General features: G+C 42.2%; 1 protein-coding gene across 1 annotated transcript in view; it reads right to left on the reverse strand.

Moving 5' to 3' along the window:
- Window positions 1-23,149, reverse strand: part of LOC140188270 (low-density lipoprotein receptor-like) — a 134,317-nt gene that overhangs the window by 59,824 nt on the left and 51,344 nt on the right. Inside the window, exons 5-6 of the mRNA XM_072244363.1 lie at window positions 17,612-17,783; window positions 7,961-8,170 (exon numbers count right to left, since the gene is read on the reverse strand). Coding sequence (XP_072100464.1) covers window positions 7,961-8,170; window positions 17,612-17,783 — 382 coding nt within the window. The remainder of the gene's footprint in view (window positions 1-7,960; window positions 8,171-17,611; window positions 17,784-23,149) is intronic.

Consider the following 23,149-nt stretch of genomic DNA (forward strand, 5'->3'; position numbering starts at 1 on the left):
AAGGCCTTCCACAGAAATATTTAGAGCAAAAGGATAGCAAGGGACAAAATTGGACCTCTGGAAGATCAGAGCACTATCCAAAAGAGATGCAAGAAAATCTTAATTGGATTTTTTTGGATCTGTATTTACTCGTGAGATGGACACAGTGTCTACAGAAGAGGCAAAGCATCAGCATGGACCCTATGCAGATTACAGGAGGTGGTCTTGCAGTCTTGAGGAAAATTGGGGTGGATAAACCCCCAGGCCTCACAAGGTGTTCCCTCAGAGCCTCTGGGAGGCTAGTGCAGGGGCCCGAGCAGAGATATTTACTTAGCTACAGCTGAGGTGCTGGAGGACTGGAAGACAGCTAATGTTGTTTTGTTGTTTAAGAAAAGCTCTTAGAAATAACTCAGAGAGATATAGGCTTACATCCCTAGTGGGAAAGTTAATGGAAGGTGTTCTAAAGGACCAGATGTACAAGTATTTGAATAAAGATAGACAGATTAGGGATGGTCTATATGGCTTTGTGCATGGTAGAACATTGTCTAGAGTTTTTTGAGGAAGTTACCAGGAAAGTTGATGAAGGTAAAAAGGTAGATGTGGTCTACCTTAACTTCAAGGCGGCCTATGAGAAGGTCCTGCATGGAAGGTTGGTCAAGAAGGTTGTCACTTGGCATTCAAGGTGGGATAGTAAATTAGATTAGACATCGTCTTTGTGGGAAAAGCCAGGGAGAGGTAGGTAAATGATTGCCTTTCTGACTGGAAGTCTATGCGCCACAAGGATCAGTGCTGGGTCCATTATTTTTTGCCATCTATGTTAACAATCTGGATGATATTGTGGTAAACTGGATCAGCAAATTTGCAGATGACATCAAGATTGGGGATGTAGTGGACAACAAAGCTTGCAGCTAGATGTGGACCAGCAGGAAAAATGGCAGATGGAATTTAATGCAGACAAGTGTGAAGTTCTGCACTTAGGGAGGACTAACCAGGGTAGGTCTTACATGGTGAGTGGTAGGGCACTGAGGAGTGTGAGAGAACAGTGGGATCTGGGATTACAGATCCATAATTCCTTGAAAGTGGTGTCACAGGTAGATAGGGTCGTAACAAAAACTTTTGGCATACTGGCCTTCCTAAATCAATGTATTGAGGACAGGAGTTGGGATGTTATGTCAAAATGTATAAGACTTCAGATTTGATAGAAGTATACAAAATTATGAGGGGTATAGATAGGGTAACTGCAAAGACTTTTTTTCTAGAGGCTCCATAAGCCATAGGAGCAGAATTAGGCCATCTGGCCCATCGAGTCTCCTGTGCCATTCAATCATGGCTGATCCTTTTTTCCCCCCTCCTCAACCCCAGTTCCCAGCTTTTTTCTCTCCTCAACCCCAGTTCCCAGAATTGTTTTCCTCCTGAACCCCAGTTCCCAGCCTTCTCCCCATAACCTTTGTCCAATCAAGAACCTCATTGAAACGACAACTGGAGCTCATGGGTTTAGGGTGGAAGTTAAAATGTTTAAGGGGGAAGATGAGGGGGAACTTCTTCACTCAGAGAGTGAAACTAGCTGGTGGTGGATGCAGGATCGATTTCAACATTTAAGAGAAATTTGGATTGGTTGATGGGAGTAGGAAAATTAATGGTTTGGCTGAACTGCCTATTTCTATGCCAGAGAACCATAGAATGTTACAGCACAGAAACAGGCCTTTTGGCCCTTCTTGGCTGTGACAAACTATTTTTCTGCCTAGTCCCACTGACCTACACCTAGACTATATCCCTCCATACACCTCTCAGCCATGTACCTGTCCAAGTTTTTCTTAAATGTTAGAAGTGAGCCCGCATTTACCACTTCATCTGGCAGCTCATTCCACATTCCCACCACTCTCTGTGTGAAGAAGCCCCCCCTAATGTTCCCTTTAAACTTTTCCCCTTCACTCTTAACTGTTTTTCTTCCCTCCCCTTGCCTCAGAGTGAATGCAAGCAGGCTTTTCCCACTATCTGTACCCACCATAATTTTATATACCTCTATCAAATCTCCCCTCATTCTTCTACACTCCAGGGAATAAAGTCCTAACCTATTCAACCTTTCTCTGTAACTCAGTTTCTAAGTCCTGGCAACATCCTTGTAAACCTTCCCTGCACTCTTTCAACCTTATTAATATCCTTCCTGTAATTTGGTGACCAAAACTGTACACAATACTCCAAATTCGGCCTCACCAATGCCTTATACAACCTCACCATATCATTCCAACTCTAATACTCAATACTTTGATTTATAAAGGCCAATGTACCAAAAGCTCTCTTTATGACCCTATCTACCTGTGACGCCACTTTTAGGGAATTTTGTATCTGTATTCCCAGATTCCTCTGTTCTACTGCACTCCTCAGTGCCCTACCATTTACAAAGTACCTTGTATCTTCTAGAACCATAGAACCTACAGCACAGAAACAGGCCTTTTGGCCCTTCTTGGCTGTGCTGAACCATTTTCTGCCTAGTCCCACTGACCTGCACACAGACCATATCCCTCCATACACCTCCCATCCATATATCTGTTCAATTTATTTTTAAATGTTAAAAAAGAACCCGCATTTACCACCTCATCTGGCAGCTCATTCCATACTCTCACCACTCTCTGTGTGAAGAAGCCCCCCCTAATGTTCCCTTTAAACTTTTCCCCCCTCACCCTTAACCCATGTCCTCTGGTTTTTTTTTTCCCCTTGCCCCAGTGGAAAAAGCCAGCTTGCATTCACTCTATCTATACCTATCATAATTTTATATACCTCTATCAAATCTCCCCTCATTCTTCTGCGCTCCAGGGAATAAAGTCCTAACCTATTCAACCTTTCTCTGTAACTCAGTTTCTCAAGTCCCGGCAACATCCTTGTAGACCTTCTCTGCACTCTTTCAACCTTATTTATATCCTTCCTGTAATTTGGTGACCAAAACTGAACACAATACTCCAGATTCGGCCTCACCAATGCCTTATACAACCTCATCATAACATTCCAGCTCTTATACTCAATACCACATTATCATCCAGATCATTGATATAGATGACAAATAACAATGGACCCAGCACTGATCCCTGTGGCACACCACTAGTCACAGGCCTCCACTCGGAGAAGCAATTCTCTACTACCACTCTTTGGCTTCTTCCATTGAGCCAATGTCTAATCCAATTTACCACCTCTCCATGTATACCTAGCGACTGAATTTTCCTAACTAACCTCCCATGCGGGACCTTGTCAAAGGCCTTACTGAAGTCCATGTAGACAATATCCACTGCCTTCCCTTCATCCACTTTCCTGGTAACCTCCTCGAAAAACTCCAGTAGATTGGTCAAACATGACCTACCACAGACAAAGCCATGTTGACTCTCCCTAATAAGTCCCTGTCTATCCAAATGCTTGTAGATTCTGTCTCTTAGTACTCCCTCCAATAACTTACCTATCACCGATGTTAAACTTACTGGCCTATAATTTCCCGGATTACTTTTCGATCCTTTTTTAAACAACGGAACAACAAGAGCCACTCTCTAATCCTCCGGCACCTCACCTGTAGACAGCGACATTTTAAATATTTCTGCCAGGGCCCCTGCAATTTCAACATTAGTCTCCTTCAAGGTCCGAGGGAACACCCTGTCAGGTCCCGGAGATTTATCCACTTTAATTTTCCTCAAGACAGCAAGGACCTCCTCCTTTTCGATCTGTACAGTTTCCATGATCTCACTACTTGTTTCCCTTAATTCCATAGACTTCATGCCAGTTTCCTTAGTAAATACAGACGCAAAAAACCTATTTAAGATCTCCCCCATTTCCTTTGGTTCCGCACATAGCCGACCACTCTGATCTTCAAGAGGAGCAATTTTATCCCTTACAATCCTTTTGCTCTTAATATACCTGTAAAAGCTCTTTGGATTATCCTTCACTTTGACTGTCAAGGCAACCTCATGTCTTCTTTTAGCCCTCCTGATTTCTTTAAGTATTTTCTTGCACTTCTTATACTCCTCAAGCACCTTATTTACTCCCTGCTTCTTATACATGTCATACAACTCCCTCTCCTTCTTTATCAGAGTTGCAATATCCCTTGAGAACCAAGGTTCCTTATTCCTATTCACCTTGCCTTTAATCCTGACAGGAACATACAAATTCTGCACTCTTAAAATTTCTCCTTTGAAGGCTTCTCATCTACCGATCACATCCTTGCCAGAGAACAACCTATCCCAATCCATGCTTTTTAGATCCTTTCTCATTTCTTCAAATTTGGCCTTCTTCCAATTAAGAACCTCAACCCTAGGACCAGATCTATCCTTGTCCATGATCAAGTTGAAACTAATGGTGTTATGATCACTGGAACCAAAGTGCTCCCCTACACAGACTTCTGTCACTTGTCCTAACTCATTTCCTAACAGGAGATCCAATATTGCATCCCCTCTAGTTAGTCCCTCTTATATATTGATTTAGAAAACTTTCCTGAACACATTTTACAAACTCTAAACCATCTAGACCCTTAACAGTATGGGAGTCCCAATCAATATATGGAAAATTAAAATCCCCTACCACCACAACTTTATGTTTCCCGCAATCTCTCTGCAGATTTGCTCTTTCAATTCTCGTTGACTATTGGGTGGTCTGTAATACAATCCCACTAATGTGGCCATACCTTTCCTGTTTCTCAGCTCCACCCATAAGGACTCAGTAGACAAGCCCTCTAATCTGTCCCGCCTGAGCACTGCTGTAATATTTTTCCTAACAAGCAATGCTACTCCCCCACCTTTCATTCCTCTGCCTCAATCACATCTGAAACATTGGTTTGTTCTTCCAAAGTGCAATACCTCACATTTGTCTGTCTTAAACTCCATCTGCCATTTTTCAGCCCATTTTTCCCGCTGGTCCAAATCCCTCCGCAAATTTTGTAAACCTTCCTCACTGTCCACTACACCTTCAATCTTTGTATCATCAGCAAATTTGCTGATCCAATTTACCACATTATCATCCGGATCACTGATCCCTGTGGCACACCACTAGTCACAGGCCTCCACTCAGAGAAGCAATCCTCCACTACCACTCTCTGGCTTCTTCCATTGAGCCAATGTCTAATCCAATTTACCACCTCTCCACGTATACCTAGCGACTGAATCTTCCTAACTAACCTCCCATGCGGGACCTTGTCAAAGGCCTTACTGAAGTCCATGTAGACAACACCCACTGCCTTCCCTTCATCCACTTCCCTGATAACCTCCTCGAAAAATTCTAATAGATTTGTTAAACATAACCTACCACACACAAAGCCATGTTGACTCTCCCTAATAAGTCCCTGTCTATCCAAATACTTGTAGATCCTATCTCTCAGTACTCCTTCCAATAATTTACTTACCACCAATGTCAAACTTACCGGCCTATAATTTCCCGGATTACTTTTAGAGCCTTTTTTAAACAACATGACCTATCCTCCAATCCTCCGGCACCTCACCCATAGATACCGACATTTTAAATATATCTGCCAGGGCCCCTGCAATTTCAACACTAGCCTCCTTCAAGGTCTGAGTGAATACCCTGTCAGATCCTGGGGATTTATCTACTCATGATTTGCCTGAAGGTCGCAAGCACCTCCTCTTCAATCTGTGTAGGTTCCATGATCTCACTACTTGTTTGCCTTATTTCCATTGCCTCCATGCCAGTTTCCTTAGTAAATACAGATGCAAAACAAACCATTTAAGATCTCCCTCATTTCTTTTGGTTCCATACATAGCCGACCACTCTGATCTTCAAGAGGACTAATTTTATCCCTTACTATCCTTTTGCTCTTAATATACCTGTGGAAGCTCTTTGGCAGTCAAGGCGAAGGATAATCCAAAGCAACCTTGTGTCTTCTTTTAGCCCTCTTGATTTCTTTCTTAAGTATTTTTTGCACTTTTTATACTCCTCAAGCACCTTATTTGCTCCCTGTTTCCTATACATGTCATACATCTCTCTCTTCTTCTTTATCAGAGTTCCAATATCCCTTGAGAACCAAGGTTCCTTATTCTTATTCACTTTGCCTTTAATCCTGACAGGAACATACAAACTCTGCACTCTCAAAATTTCTCCTTTGAAGGCCTCCCAATTACCGATCACATCCTTGCCAGAGAACAACCTGTCCCAATTCACACTTTTTAGATCCTTTCTCATTTCTTCAAATTTGGCCTTTTTCCAGTTTAGAACCTCAACCCAAGGACCAGATCTATCCTTACCCATGATCAAGTTGAAACTAATGGTGTTATGATCACTGGAACCAAAGTGTTCCCCTACACACACTTCCGTCACCTGTCCTAACTCGTTTCCTAATAGGAGATCTAATATTGCATCCTCTCTAGTTGGCACCTCTACATATTGATTTAGAAAACTCTCCTGAACACATTTTACAAACTCTAACCCGCCTAGACCTTTAACAGTATGGGAATCCCAATCAATATGTGGGAAAATTAAAATCCCCTATCACAACTTTATGTTTCCTGCAGTTGTCCGCTATCTCTCTGCAGATTTGCTCCTCCAATTCTCGCTGACTATTGGGTGGTCTATAATACAATCCCATTAATGTGGTCATACCTTTCCTGTTTCTCAGCTCCACCCATATGGCCTCGGTAAACAACCCCTCTAATCTGTCCTGCCTGAGCACTGCTGTAACATTTTTCCTGACTAGCAATGCCACCCCCCCTCCCCCAAACCCTTCATTCCTCTGCCTCTATCATGTCTGAAACACGGGAACCCTGGAACATTAAGCTGCCAGTCCTGCCCCTCCTGCAGCCAAGTTTCACTGAAGGCTATAATGTTATAATTCCATGTGTCAATCCACGCCCTCAGGTCGTCAGCCTTCTCCACAATACTCCTTGCATTGAAATAGACACACCTCAGAAGATTATTACCACCACACACAACCCCTCTATTTGTGACTTTGCATGAACTTTTAACATCATTTATTTTCACTGTACATTTCAACGTCCGTGACAAATAAAACTAATCTTCATCTTTATATTCTCTCGCCTTTAAAACTGCTTCTGATATTTTGTTTTTGTTACAATGATGGCTTCTAGTTACATTCTTCCCAGTACAATAAAAGCAAGCTTTCTCCAGGTATCACTTTATCCAAACTATTGTATAAAGACCAACTTTTCAAGTCTACTCATCATTTTCTGATAGTGTAAATTTTCTCATTTCTGCTGTCATCCTGTCTCTTCTCTGAACCCTCTTCGATGTTGCTATATTCTTTATGGTGATCAGAACTGTGCACCGTTCTAATCATTTGTATCCTAATCACGATTCACAATAAGTTCAGTTTAACTTCCTTGCTTTTGACTTTATCCCTCTTGAAATGAACCCCAGAACTTGGTCAGTCGATGTGATCTTGCTGAATTGAAGGACCACCTTCAGCGATTGGTGTATTTGTTCTTGAGATCCCTTTGTTTATCCACTCCATCTAGACTCTCCCCTCATGGGTACCAAGTGACCACGTTATTCTTACCTCTGTAATATGTTGAAAAATGTACTGCACAAAATTCATCTGCCATTTCTAGAGATTTACTTACAACTTCCTGAGATTTGTTGGTACTCTCCAATGATACTGATCACCCTCCCCCACACCCCCAACACAAATTTGGTATCATGCACAAATTAAGTTGTATTCTCGATTCCAAGGTGTAAAATAATAAATGTAAATTGTGAAGCAGTGTCCATGTCCAGATTTCTGCTTCTCGTTCTCTGCCATTTAACAGTGCATTTCGGGGTAACTCAAACATGTCTGAAATTTTAGATAAGTTACATTATATACTATCATACCATATTTCTACTATGGAAGAAAGTAGACAAACAAATTCAAAGTAGAGCCCAGAGTTTCTGCCTGGAGAAACAAATTCCATGATTAGTTGAATTAGCTTATGCAAACCTGCTCAAAATTCTTATCACGTGTAGAAGGGTTAATTATTGTTTGATGTGCCACCAGACATACCCCGAGTATGGGTCAACCACCACAGCTGCAGGCTCCACTAGATTCTCACTGAATAATGTTTTCCTTCTCAATCCATCCAGAGTAGCAAAAGATAGCTTCCTGACTTCAGGTTCAGTCCAGTAAATGTGGCCATATATCCAATCCACAGCAATCCCACCAATTCTTTGCACATCTCCGATGATCTGTTTGCTTTCTCGGTCCACAGATTTGCTAGACCAAAAGATAAAATTTACTCAATCATTCTCGTTACAGTTGAAGTTACGGTGCAGCTCAATATAATAATGAAAGATACAAATTAACCTACAAGAGATTTACTGCATCTTTGGCCAAATATTTTTCTTAAATCAGGCATTGGTGAAATTGCTTAGCATAAAAAATGCTCAATGAAACATTGGAACAAGAGAAATCCTTTCAGTTCTTGACCATTCAAATAAATGCAGTCCAACTAATTGCCTTGATTCTAAAACTCAGAATACCCTCGGAGGATGCAATAGCTCCCTTTTCCCTAACTGTGAAATAATGGGAGTATTAGGAGACAAATTTATATACTAGACATTCATTTGACATTCAAAGCCACTGTGGTTGTTATTTGGAGCCATTCAAGGAATGGGCGTATCCAAAAGGCACAAAGGGAGAAAGGGAAAAACAGAACAAAACAAAACCAAGTTAAAACTTTAAGGAATTTGACAACCCAGGGGCATACAAGAAGATGCATTAAAACACAGCATTGAGAACAATGCAAATGATTTGAAGAAAGGGTTTTAAGAATGATTTTGAAAATAGCAACATTAACTTCAGAGATATCACAATAACTATCTTAATCAGGACTTCAACAATATGGCATTGAAACTAAATATTTCATTTATTTATTTGAGACACAGCGAGGAATAGGCCCTTCCAGCCCTTCGAGCCACACCACTCTGCAATTACCCCCACTTTAATCCTAGCCTAATCGTAGGACAATTTACAATGACCAATTAATCTACCAACCAATAGGTTTTTGGACAGTGGCAGGAAACCAGAGCACCCAGAGGAAACCTACGTAGTCACAGGCAGAACATACAAACTCCTTCCAGGCAGTGGTAGGAACTGAATCCTGGGTCACTGGTACTGTAAAGCATTGTGCTAACCACACTACTGTTGCGCTAACTCACAATTGTGCTAAATCACAATTGTTTGCATTTACTCAGAAGACAAGACACAGAATCTATAGAAGTGAGGTAAAGTAGCATCAATGTCACAGACCCTGTACAGATTACAGTGGAGATGTTTGCTATCCTGAGGTAAATCAGGGTAGATAAATCTGTAGAGCCTGGCATGGTGTTCCCTCTGACTCTACAGGAAGCAACTGCAGTAATTGCTGAGGCCCCAGCAGAGATATTTAAATCATCCTTAGTGTCAGGAGAGGTACCACAGGATTGGAGGACAGCCAATTTTGTTCTGCTGTTTAAGAAAGTTCTTAGAATAAGTCAGGAAATTAAAGGCCGTTGAGCCTGACACCACTAGTGGGAAAATTATTGGAAGGTATTGTATATCCAGTCCTTCACAAGTATTTGGATAGGCAGGGACTGATTAGGAATGGTCCACATGGCTTTGTAGGTCCATGGTATACCATGATATACAGAGTAGGTCGCTGTCTATCCAATTTTTTTTTTCAAGGAAGTTACCAGGAAAGTAGATGAGGCAAGACAATATATGTTGTCTACATGGACACCTGACAAGGTCCCACATGGGAGGCTGGTCAAGAACTTGGCATTCAGGATGAGGTAGTAAATTGGATTAGACATTGGCTTTGTGGGAGAAGCCAGAGAATGATACTAGAGGTTACCTCTCTGACAGGAGGCTACGACCACTGGTGTGCCATAGGAATCGGTGCTGGGTCCTTTGTTGTTTGTCATCTACATCAATGGTCTGGATGATAATGTGTTTAACTGGATGAGCAAATTTGCGGATGACACACTGGGGTGTAGTGGACAGCGAGGAAGGCTGTCAGGGCTTAGAGAGATCTGCATCAACTGAAAAAAAGACTGAAAAATGGCTGATGAAATTTAATGCAGACAAGTGTGTGGTTTGTGCTTCGGCAGGACCAACTAGGGTAGGTCATACACAGTGATTGGTAGGGCACTGAGGAGTGTGTAGAACAAAGGGATCTGGGAATATAAGTACACAATTTGTTGAAAGTGGCGTCACAGGTAAATAGGGTCATCAAGAAAGTTTATGGCACACTGGCCTTCATAAATCAATGTACTGAGTACAGGAGATGGGATGTTATGTTGAAATTGTACAAGACATTGGTGAGGTATAATTTGAAGTATTATGTGCAGTTTTGATCACCTACCTACAGGAAAGATGTAAACAAGGTTGAAAGAGTGCTGAGAAAATTTACAAGGAAATTTTGGAGGACCTGAGTTATAAGGAAAGATGAGTAGGTTAGGGCTGTATTCTTTTGAATATAGAAGATTGAGAGGAGATTTGATAGAGGTATATAAAATTATGAGAATAGAGACAAGGTAAATGAAAGGGTTGCTTGAATTTCCAGCATCTGCAGAATTCCTGTTGTTTGAAGGTAAATGAAAACAGGCTTTTTCCACTGAGATTAGATGGGAATACAATCAGAGGACATGGGTTAAGGGTGAAAGGTGAGATGTTTAAGGGGAACAAGAGGAGAAACTTCTTCATTCAGAAGGTCGTGAAAGTGTGGAATGAGTTGCCAGCACAAGGGGTGTGTGCAAGCTCGATTTCAACATTTAAGAAAAGTTTGGATAGGTACATGGATAGTAGGGGTATGGAGGGCTTTTCTTAGGCGGGTCAAGTAAGCACTCTAAATAGTCTCAGCATGGACTAGATGGGCTGTAGGGCCTACTTCTGTGCTGTATGACTCTAAAATTAAGAACAGCACTCAATTTAGCACCAGTTAATGGTGGTTGAAAAAGGCAAAATTCCAGAAAGAAAAAGGTGATGAAAACAAAATGAGAGTGCAGAGGGGACAGAAAGATTGTTGCAAGGCGAGTACCATTTGAAAAGGATAAGCCTCGTCAGGAGTGAGTTTTATAAAGAAATAAAGAAAGAAAATAAAGAAAAACAAAGGTGTAAACAATGAAGCCAGCTTTGGAGTGGGAGGCTCTGGCTCAACTAGTGCAGGCTCCAAGTTTCTTTTTCCTTGTCTATCAGTATATAGCAAGTGCACTGAGAATGGGTCCTAAGTCAGTGGCATGTTTTTTGTGTGAGATGTGGGAACTCAAGTCTCCGATAACAACATCTGCACTAACTGCATCCAGCTGCAGCTCCTTAGAGACCATGTTAAGTAACTGAAGCTACAGCTCGATGATCTCCAACTAATACAGGAAAATGAGGAGGCAATAGGTAGGAGCTACAGAGAGGTAAGTTGCAGGAGGCAGGTACCTGGATGACCGCCAGGAAAGGAAAAGGGTATAGGCAGCAAGTGCAAAGTACTTGTGGCGTTCCCCTCAATTGTAAGTGTACCACTTTGGATACTGTTGGGAAGGGTGGGGGCCCTGGCACTGAGTCTGGCTCTGTGGCTCAGAAGGGAAGTGGGAAGATGATGAATGCAGTAGTGATAGGGGATTCAGTAGTTAGTTGAGCAGACAGGAGATTCTATGGACTTGAAAAAGAAACCCAGATGGTATTTTGCCTCCTAGGCACCAGGGTCAGACACATCTCAGATCGGGTCCACAGCATTCTAAAGAGGGAGGGTCAGCAGACAAAACTCAGAGCACATATTAGTGTCAATGACGTAGGTAGGAAAAGGGAGGAGATCCTGAAGAGAGAAGAGAGGGAGTTGGGTAGAAAGCTGAAAAGCAGAACCTTCAGGGTAGTAATCTGCCAGTGCCACACTTCAGTGACAGTAACAATAGAATGATTTGGATGAGGAAATATTGCAGTGGGCAGGGTTTCATATTACTGGATCATTGGGATCTCTTCTGGGGAATGTATGACCTGTACAAAGAGGACAGTTACATCTGAACAACACACACAAAATGCTGGAGGAACTCAGCAGGTCAGGCAGCATCTATGGAAAAGACAATATTTCAGGCCGAAACCCTTCGGCAGGTTTGCTAGAGCTGTTGGGGAGGGCTTAAACTAATTTAGCAAGTGGTTGGGAACTGGAGGAGGGATAGAGCTGAGGACCATCTGGAAGGGGAGCAATATCCTGGTGAGGAATTTTGCTAGAGCTTCTGGGGATGGGGTACAACTTACTTGGTAGGGGGATGGGAACCAGAGTGATAGGGTCGAGGATGGGGTACAAGTTGATGCATTGTGCAGTGAAATTGTGAGGAAGATCAGATGGATGATAGACAAAAATTGCAATCAGTGGGATGAATTAAAGTGTAACATGGGGACAAAAATCAAAAAAGGTGATGAATACAAATGCACAGAGTATACAGAACAAGGTAGGTGATCTTGTAGTGCAATTAGAGATTGACAGGTATAACGTTGTGAGCATTAGTCATGGCTGAAAAAAATTCACAGTTGGGTGCTTATCAGCCAATGATATACATTGTATCAAAAGGAAAGGCAAGTAGGCAGGCAGAGGGGATGGGTGGCTCTGCTGGTAAAAAATGAAATTAAATCCTTAGAAAGAGGTGACATCGGACAGGAAGATGTAGAATCCTTGTGGGTAGAGTTAAGAAACTGCCAGGGTAAAAAGACCTTGATGGGAATTAGATACAGGCCTCTGAATCGTAGCCAGGATGTGGGATAAAAATTACAACAGGAAATAGAAACAGCATGTAAAAAGAGGGCTGTGACAATAGTGATGGGGCATTTCAATATGTAGGTAGATTGAGAAAATCAGGTTGGTACTGTATCCTAAGAGCAACAATTTTTAGAATGACTACGAGGTAGCTTTTTAGAGCTGCTTGTGGTTGTAAAAGGCAATTCTGGATTGGGTGTTATGTAATGAACTAGACTTGATTAGGGAGTTAAGGAACCCTTAGAGGGAGTGATCATAATATGACAGAATTCACCCTGCAGTGTGAGAGAGAAGAGATAAAGTTAGATGTATCAGTATTCTAGTGGAGTAAAGGGAATTTCAGAAGCATGACAGAAAAACTGGCCAAAGTGAAATTGAAGGCGACATTAGCAGAGCAGCAACGGCTGGAGTTTCTGGGGGCAATTCGTAAGGCACTGGAGAGATACAACTCAAAGATGAAGTAGCATTCTAAAGGAAGGATGAGGCAGCCACAGCTACAAGAGAAGTCGAAGACAGCATAAAAGCAAAAAAAGGTATCTAATATCGCAAAATTAGTAGAAAGTTAAAGGATTGGGAAGACTTAAAAACCAACACAGGGCAAATAAAAAAAAGGAGAGAAAAAATGAATAATATAAAACAGGATACCAAAGTTTTTTTCAGATATATAAATAAGAGAGGCAAGAGTCTATATTGGACTGCTGGAAAACGACACCGGAGAGGTATTAATTGAGGACAATGTAATGGCAGACAATCAGTCTTCACTGTGGAAGACATTAGCAATATGCCAGAAATTCAAGCGAGTGTCAGGGAGAAGAAGGTGCTTCATAAGCTGAAAGGTCTGAAGACAGATAAGTCACCTGGACCAGATGGGCTACACCACAGGATTCTGAAAGGGGAAGTTGAAGAAATTGTGGAGGCATTAGTAATAATCTTTCAAGAATCACTAGATTCTGGAATGGTTCTGGAGGACTGGAAAATTGCAAATATCACTCCACTCTTAAAGAAGGGATAGAAGCAGAGGTAAGGAAATTATAGGCCAATTAGCCCAACTTCAGTGGTTGGGAAGATGTTGAAGTCCATTTTTAAAGATAAGGTTTCAGGGCTCTTGGATGCTCATGATAAAGTAGCCCAAAGTAGGTCATGGTTTCCATAGAAACCATAGAAACTACAGCACAGAAACAGGCCTTTTGGCCCTTCTTGGCTGTGCCGAACCATTCGTCCCACTGACCTGCACACGGACCATATTCCTCCATACACCTCCCATCCATGTATCTGTCCAATTTATTCTTAAATGTTAAAAAAGAACCCGCATTTACCACCTTGTCTGGCAGCTCATTCCATACTCCCACCACTCTCTGTGTGAAGAAGCCCCCCCTAATGTTCCCTTTAAACTTTTCCCCCCTCATCCTTAACCCATGTCCTCTGTTTTTTTTCTCCCTTTGCCTCAGTGGAAAAGCCTGCTTGCATTCACTCTATCAATACCCATCATAATTTTATATACCTCTATCAAATCTCCCCTCATTCTTCTACGCTCCAGGGAATAAAGTCCTAACCTATTCAACCTTTCTCTGTAACTCAGTTTCTCAAGTCCCGGCAACATCCTTGTAAACCTTCTCTGCACTCTTTCAACCTTATTAATATCCTTCCTGTAATTTGGTGACCAAAACTGAACACAATACTCCAGATTCGGCCTCACCAATGCCTTATACAACCTCATCATAACATTCCAGCTCTTATACTCAATACTTTGATTAATAAAGGCCAATGTACCAACAGCTCTCTTTACGACCCTATCTACCTGCGACGCCACTTTTAGGGAATTTTGTATCTGTATTCCCAGATCCCTCTGTTCCACTGCACTCCTCAGTGCCTTACCATTAACCCTGTATGTTCTACCTTGGTTCGTCCTTCCAACATGCAATTGTCTGTATTAAACTCCATCTGTCATTTTTCAGCCCATTCCTTGAGACGACATCTAGCCTGACAACCCTGTTGGAATCTTTTAAGAAAATTACAAGCAGGATAGACAAAGGAGAGTCAGTAGATGTTGCTTAATTGGATTTTCAGAAGGCCTTTGACAAGGTGCCACACATGAGGCTGCTTAGCAAGGTAAGAGCCCATGGCATCACAGGAATGATTCTAGCATGGATACAAGATTGGCTGATCAGCAGGAGGCAAAGAGTGAGAGTAAAGGCAACTGGTGAGAAGTAGTGTTCTGTAGGGGTAGGTATTGAACTGCTTCCTTTCACGTTACATGTCAATGATTCAGATGATGGAATTGACGGCTGACGGCTTTGTAGCCAAGTTTGGGTACGATATGAAGATAGGTGGAGGGATAGGTAGTGTTGAAGAAGCAGGGGGACTGCCGAAGGCCTTAGACAGATTGGAAGAATGGGCAAAAAAGTGGCAGAAGGAATACAGTGTAGGGAAGTGTATAGTGTAAGACCGAGGTATAAACAATTTTCTAAACAAGGAGAAAACTCAGAAGTCAGAGGTGCAAGGAGACTTGGGAGACCACGTGCTGGATTCTGTGAGCAGTTTTGGGCCTCTTATTTACGAAAAGGTTCTGGCGTTGGAGAGGGCCCAGAGGCGGATCATGAGAATTATTCTGGGAATGAAAGGGTTAACATATGAAGAGTGTTTGATGGCACTGGGCCTGGACTCGCTGTAGTTTAGAAGAATGAGGGGGATCTCACTGAAACCTACCAAATACTGAACTGCCTGGATAGAATAGACATAGGGTGGATATTTCCTATAGCGGGTGAGTGTAGGCCCCAAGCGCACAGCCTCAGAGTAGAGGGACATCCCTATAGAACAAAAACGAGGAGGAAGCTCTTCAGCCAGAAGCTAGTGAATCTCTGGAATACAATGCCAGAGATGGCTGTGGAGGCCAAGTCATTACAGGGAGAAGGCAGAAGAATGGTATCGAGAGGGATAATAAATCAGTCATGATGGAATGGTGGAGCAGACTTGATGGGCCAAGATGGCATAATTCTACTGCTATGCCTTATGGTCTTATAGTCTTGTAGGACAGTTGCCCTAACAGTCATTGGCAAATTTCTGTTATTACGCAGGATTTCAGAAAATCAAGGCAATGAAAGCAAGGACAATATACTTTAAAGAAACCGTTCAGCAAATGAATTACTTCTCTGAGTAGACAGAGGGGAACAAACCAATGTAGTATAATGAGAGTTTCAAATACACGTTCAATGAGGTTTACTGTAAAAGGAATGTTAGGGGCAAGATAAGCACAGATAGAGAATTGGCTATCAAAACAGAATTTGAACAAGTTATTTTCAGGTTTACATGTACAACTTAAAAAAGTATCTCAAATATTCAGACCTAAAGCCTCTATCTACAGTAGTGAATTAGACTGAAGGGATTGAGTACAATGTACTCAAATTCACTAACTTTAAAAGATAATTGAGAAAGTTATTTCTGTGATCTTCACAACTTACTTACAAGTTAGTGGAGAAAATTTTCCTGACAGATAATAATTTTGGTCATAAATTTATAAAAGCAGAATTGTTTAAACATGCTGCTGTAAAGGGGACCCACTGGGCATTTCACAAAATTAGCATGCAGTTATAGAAGTAATGAGGATGGACTTTTGCGCTTTTATACCCCATCCCTTCTGCAATAACATGCTGCTAAACTATACAAAGCATTAGTAAAACACCTGAGATCCTAAATTGAAGAATATTCTTGCACAGAGGCAACACAGAAAGGCTTACTAGGTTATCTCTTGGGATGAAGGAGATGACCTACCAGGAAACATCGAACAATCAATGAATTCAGAAGGGAAAAAATCTGTGAGCTTCAGAACAGCCTTAACTAAGTGGGAGACATTTCCTTCACTAGGGATGATCTAACACAGAGGAAGGGAGTTAAGGAGTCATCCATTTCAATAACGATGAGGACTTTCTTCTCCCAATGTGTGTGTACCTTTGGAATTCCTTGCCCCAGGGAGATGTATCATTGAACATATTCCAGAAATGTGACAGATAGATGTTTGGAATATATGGCAGTCAACTGTTATGAGAAACAGATGGGGGGGGGGGGGGGGGGAGAGAAATGAAGCTAAGATTAGGCTCATCATGATTTTCCCGAAAGGCAAAGCCTGTTTCTGCTCCTATTTCTTTGCTCCTATGCACCTGCTGTCCAAGATCCTAATGCTGTAGAAGTCAGCATAATAATGGGATTCAAGTAGGATTTGTACAAACAATTGGTTGATGGTTGGCATTTCCATGCTGCATCTCTGATTCTATAAGCAAAGTGGCACAGGCAGTTCGGATTATAACCAGAGTACAAATTAAACCTTATACTGGCAGTTGAAACCCACTCATAAAACAAAGTTTTGAATGTGTTCTTTGAAATGGGGGAAACTTGGATAGTTAATAATGAAAGTTGCTAGCACCTACTCGAACTACCCAAATCAGCACAATGAAGGAAATTTAAGCTGTTCCACTGTTAGTGACACCCATAACAAACAAGTGGCAATGGCAGACACATACAGCTTGAAAAAAAATCAGCAAGCCCTGGGGACTCAGATATTGCCACATCTTGCATACCATAAAAATGCTGAGGTTCAGAAGGAAGAAAATTATGAGGTTCTTCTTTCTTCAATATAGGATAAATACACTGCAATGACTTGCAAATTGCTAATCTTGCTGCCAGTCACTGAAAATAGACAGTTTTCTAATTGTTTGTATAAAATCAAGATTTTCCTCATGTACAGTATTTCACTAAGATTAGATTAGATTCCAAAACAGCTGCCACATTGCTGCTACCATCCCTCACCCAATTCATTAGTTTTAAGTTGTGTGCTGCATGATCCGGAAATATTCTACCATTTTTTGCTTTTGCTTGTTCTGAATGGTTATATAACTATCCTCCAGACTACCTTGCTTAAAGCCAGAACAAATCAAATTATTTACCTGAAAATTCCCTGATTGGTTGCATCTGACCAATAGATTGTTGATGAAGCTGTATCAGTGGCTAATGTTTCTGCATTTTCCAAATTGTCAGCTAATTCTTCGTATTCCATTTTATTAATACTCAGCTTCCTGATGTCACCATGATTGGTGAAAATCACAAATGGCTCCTCTCCTAGTGAAAACGAAATTAGGATTATCAAACAATGATGTAGGCCACCTGAAAAATATCAGCAAATTGGGTAAATCTGCTCCATCTGATATGGACTAACCACTATCATTCTTTGGGATATCCTCCGGATGTGGAGGTGTGAATATGGTAACAGAAGAGGTCGACTATATTTCCTAATGTTAAGTATTCAATCCTGGAACATTCCAATGTATATCATAGTCAAGTGGTTGCCCCCATTTTTTAGGTTTACTAATAACAATGGATAGTGATATGCTTTTGGAACTATCCACAAGTAGTATCAAGAAAGAAAATATGCCAGCTTCTCCCCTTATTGAAATATGAATGTAAAAGGAAGATCATCACAGAAAAATGGAGTAGAGAAGTTTTGTTGGTTCACTGACCCAACTCTACACATTTGCAATGATTCACGATACTCTTTTCCATCAGCTAATATAACATACTGGAAGCATTAAAAGAAAATGAATGAATCCTAAATGATTAAAAATAAATAAAATTAGAACTTAAAGATTCATATCATTTGGATCTCTTGCAAGAGTAGCCAGTATGTTAATTCTCTTAAAATTAGAAATTACAGTCAAATTGACTGAGACCACGGATTTGCACCTTAGAAGGTTTGCAGGGCACAGGCCTAGGCAAGGTTGTATGGAAGACCAGCAGTTGCCCATGCTGCAAGTCTCCCCTCTCCACGCCACCGATGTCGTCCAAGGGAAGGGCACTAGGGCCGATGATACAGTTTGGCACTGGTGTCGTCACACAGCAATGTGTGGTTAAGTGCCTTGCTCAAGGACACAACACGCTGCCTCAGCTGAAGCTCGAACTAGCGACCTTCAGATCACTAGACCGATGCCTTAACAACTTGGCCACGCCAACCAAATTCATTTAGATTACAGCTAACTGGATAATGCATATTTCATGAACCACCTAGTAATGGACTTAACAAATATTCAAACAATACAAAGGAATAAAGGCAGGTCAATATGTGATTTATTGACATAACAGCACCACACCAAACTAGCGCATTGAGTCTCAAGTCAATGATGGGGAAGTTGCTGGAGTGGATTGATGAGCATTTGGAAAACCATAGCTAATTATTTTAGGCCGTGGTTGTGCAGGACAAGTCTTGTCTTCTGACACCTTGACTGAGATTTTCAAGGAGGTGCTCTACCCTGATGTAGTTAGAGCACTCCCAGATGTTTCTCTATTATTATAGGTGCATAATAAAGAACTGGCAATTCACCTGGAACCAGAAGTGCCGATGGTGAGCTGGTAGCACACGCTCAGTATGGAACAGCAGTTCAGTAATAAAATGCTCTGTAGTGTAAACCCACGCCAAGTTTGTCTTTATTAAAAACAAATATAACATGGTGTCAGAAGTCAGCACGAGGGCTAAAGAATAACATGTGTGACTGAGAGAGAGACTGTGCATGTATGATATGTGCTAGCAGCAAGTGACAGAGAGAAGCTGTCAAGTCAAGTCACTTCTTATTGTCATTTTGACCATAACTGCTGGTACAGTACACAGTAAAAACAAGACGTTTTTCAGGACCATGGTGCTACATGAACAATACAAAAACTACACTGAACTACGTAAAAAAAACAACACAAAACTACACTAGACTACAGACCTACCGAGAACTGCATAAAGTGCACAAAACAGTGCAGGCGTTACAATAAATAATAAACAAGACAATAGGCACAGTAGAGGGCAGTAGGTTGGTGTCAGTCCAGGCTCTGGGTATTGAGGAATCTGATGGCTTGGGGGAAGAAACTGTTACATAGTCTGGTCTTGAGAGCCCGAATGCTTTGGCGCCTTTTGCCAGATGGCAGGAGGGAGAAGAGTTTGTATGAGGGGTGCGTGGGGTCCTTCATAATGCTGTTTGCTTTACGGATGCAGCGTGCGGTGTAAATGTCTCTAATGGCGGGAAAAGAGACCCCAATGATCTTCTCAGCTGACCTCACTATCCAGTGCAGGGTCTTGCGATCCGAGATGGTGCAATTTCCGAACCAGGCAGTGATGCAGCTGCTCAGGATGCTTTCAATACCTCTGTAGAATATGGTGAGGATGGGGGGTGGGAAATGGACTTTTCTCAGCCTTCACAGAAGTACAGACGCTGCTGGGCTTTCTTTGCTATGGAGCTGGTGTTGAGGGACCAGGTGAGCTTCTCCGCCAGGTGAACGCCAAGAAATTTGGTGCTCTTAATGATCTCTACGGAGGAGTCATCGATGTTCAGCGGAGAGTGGTCGCTCCATGTCCTCCTGAAGTCAACAACCATCTCTTCTGTTTTGTTGACATTCAGAGACAGGTTGTTGGCTCTGCACCAGTACATTAGCCGCAGAACCTCCTCTCTCTATGCTGACCCATCGTTCTTGCTGATGAGACCCACCACGGTCGTGTCATCGGCGAACCTGATGACGTGGTTTGAGCTGTATGTTACAGTCGTGGGTCAGCAGAGTTGACTCCAGCGAGGCGAGGGAGCATGTTGTGCCCCGAAATTCACCAATTCACCCAGAAATTTAGGTGGGAGGCAGAGAGCTTCTGCCATGAATAAGCTCAGTCTTCCTGCACCTACATAGTTTACTAGCAATCTAACGGATAACTAAAAACACCAGTGTGGCGCTTAGGAGACCATGGCACCCAATGGCGACTGCTCTGCTTGCATCTTCGGAAACAGCTCTATTTCTATCTTTAAAATCTCTATTTTTCCCTTTCAGGGTTCTTTTGAAGACCCTGACCTGGAGTTACACTCTAACCGGTTCTTTGCGGGAATGGGATCCGCTCTCGGGGTCTCACGACTGGCCATTATTCGATATGCCAAGGACACGGCCTAGGAGACTAGCACGCCTTCTGGGATTTCATGGCTCTGGAGGCAGGCGGACTCGAGGTTGGTGCCTCTGCAGGAAATCTGTGTGTCGTGGGAGATGGAAATCGAAAGCAGCAAACTGGCTGTGTGCCCAGAGACCCAAGCTCTTTGGGCACAGAGCCTGGAAAAAGCAACGCAACAGACTTTTAATGTTATAAATCAGTGAATTGTTTGTTATGTCTCCCCACTCGCTGTGAAACGGAGACACCTCTTCTTTCCTTATTAGGGAGAGCTTGTGGTATGTCTAAATACCAGGTGAACGAGTAGCCTTTGGGGGTACTGCAAGTCTGTGTCTTTATTGATGCTTTGTTGCATGCTTGAGTGCTTGGTGGAGGGTGATGATGCTTTTTTTGCTGGTGGGGGAGGGGAGAATCGTTGCTTTGTTGCTGCTTACGCATGGGGGGGGGAGCCGGGGGAGTCTGGGATTCTAACATTTAACTGTCATCCATTCTTTGGGGCACTCCTCTGATTTCGTGGATGGTTGTGAAGAAAAAAAATTTCAGGATGTATATTGTATACATTTCTCTGATATTAAATGTACCTTCGAAACCCCTGAAACTTCAAACAGCGATTCAATATATATGTAGCTGCTAGGAGGGACCCATTAAAAAATTGGAAGTGTCTATTTTTCTGCATGTAATTGCAAAGATGCTTTGGACTTCATTGAAAACTTTTATATCGACGAAACAGCTTTTACATTGGACACTCTGATGACAAAATTTGAGGAGTACAGGTGTCCCCCGCTTTTCAAACATTTGCTTTATGAAACCTCACTGTTACGAAAGAACTACATTAGTTCCCTGTTTTCGTTAACAGGTGCTTTCACTGTTACGAAGAAAGGCAGTGCGCGAAAAAAAAGCAGCGCACGCCCTGAGCAGCCGCTCTCCCCCGGAACTGCATTCGAGCCGGCATTGCTTAAACATGTGCCTGTGAGCGGCCATTTGCAAGATGAGTTCTAAGGTATCAGAAAAGCCTGAAAGAGCTCGTAAGGGTGTTACACTTAGCATAAAACTAGACATAATTAAGCGTTTCGATCGTGGTGAACGAAGTAAGGACAAAATGAGTTTGGCTTGTGGAAGCTGACGCAGATGATGTTGAAGAGGTTTTGGCATCCCATGACCAAGAACTGATAGATGAAGAGCTGATGCAATTGGAAGAGGAAAGGATAACAATCGAAACCAAATGAGTAATGATAAAGTACGACTTTAATTTTGAAAGGATACGTCAGTTTAAGGCACATTTGCAGGATGGTTTGAGTGCTTACAAAGAACTGTGTGATAGAAAAATGCGCGAGGCTAAGCAGTTAAGCAAGCCTTCCACATCAGCCACAGCAGACGACGAGCCTCGACCTTCGACATCGAGGCGGGCAGTCATAGGAGAAGATGAGCTGTCTGCCCTAATGGAAACAGATGACGATGAGATGACACCCCAGTGTCCCACCACCCCAACCTCCAGGCTGCGGGCAGATACCGATTCGCAGAGAATGAAGCGGTAGCCAGGAGGCATCCAGCACATCTTTAAGAAAAAATCCGAAATAAACATGCTAATTAATTAGGTGCCACCCAGCACGTAATTGTCGGTCCAGATCAGAGACGATTGCCGATTGCGTCGCCTTGGATCTGGGCTGACATTTATATGCCAGGCAGCACCTAATTAACTAGTATGTTTATTTCGGCTTTTTTCTTAAAGATGTGCTGTGTGCCTCCCGGCTACCGCTGGACCCCTGCATGCTTCGCGGATTGGTATCAGTCGCTGCCTGGAGGGTGGGGGCCACTGCACCGCCCAAACTCCGACGACTCAGCCTAACACACCATCAGTGTGCTCTGCGTTGTCTTCCCGATTCCCGTAAGTGATACTACACTGTACATACATTATTTCTACTTCATATCGACTGTGTATTTTTATGTTTTATTTGGTATGATTTGGCAGCTTCATAGCTTAAAGGTTACTGGAGAGAGTGTTTTTGCCAACAGCGCTTGCGTGAGATTTTCTGCCGAGAGCGCTTGCGTGAGATTTTCGGTACGGAGACCAGTGCCGGCAATTATTGTGGAAAGGTATTTCTACTTTATATAGGCTATGTATTTATCATATCATTCCTGCTTTTACTGTATGATACTATTATTTTAGGTTTTAAGTGTTATTTGGCATGATTTGGTAGGTTATTTTTGGGTCTGCGAACGCTCACAAAATTTTCCCATATAAATAAGTGGTAATTGCTTCTTCGCTTTACAACATTCTGGCTTATGAACTGTTTCATAGGAATCGGATGGCAGGGAAAACCTGTATTTTATTCCAAGTAAAAATCTCACATTTGAGAGATACAAGTTTCTTTTTCCCCCGTGACCAGAAACATGGGTCCAATCCTTAGCTGAGCCACACACACTGAATAAGTTCTGTGAATTTGGAGATTTGAGAAATTCACTAGTTAGAGACAGAATAGTTTGCGGAATTTCAGATGATGGACTTAGAGAAAGACTGCCAAGAGAA

Source organism: Mobula birostris, chromosome 26, assembly GCF_030028105.1.
Source record: "Mobula birostris isolate sMobBir1 chromosome 26, sMobBir1.hap1, whole genome shotgun sequence".
Classification (NCBI taxonomy): domain Eukaryota; kingdom Metazoa; phylum Chordata; class Chondrichthyes; order Myliobatiformes; family Myliobatidae; genus Mobula; species Mobula birostris.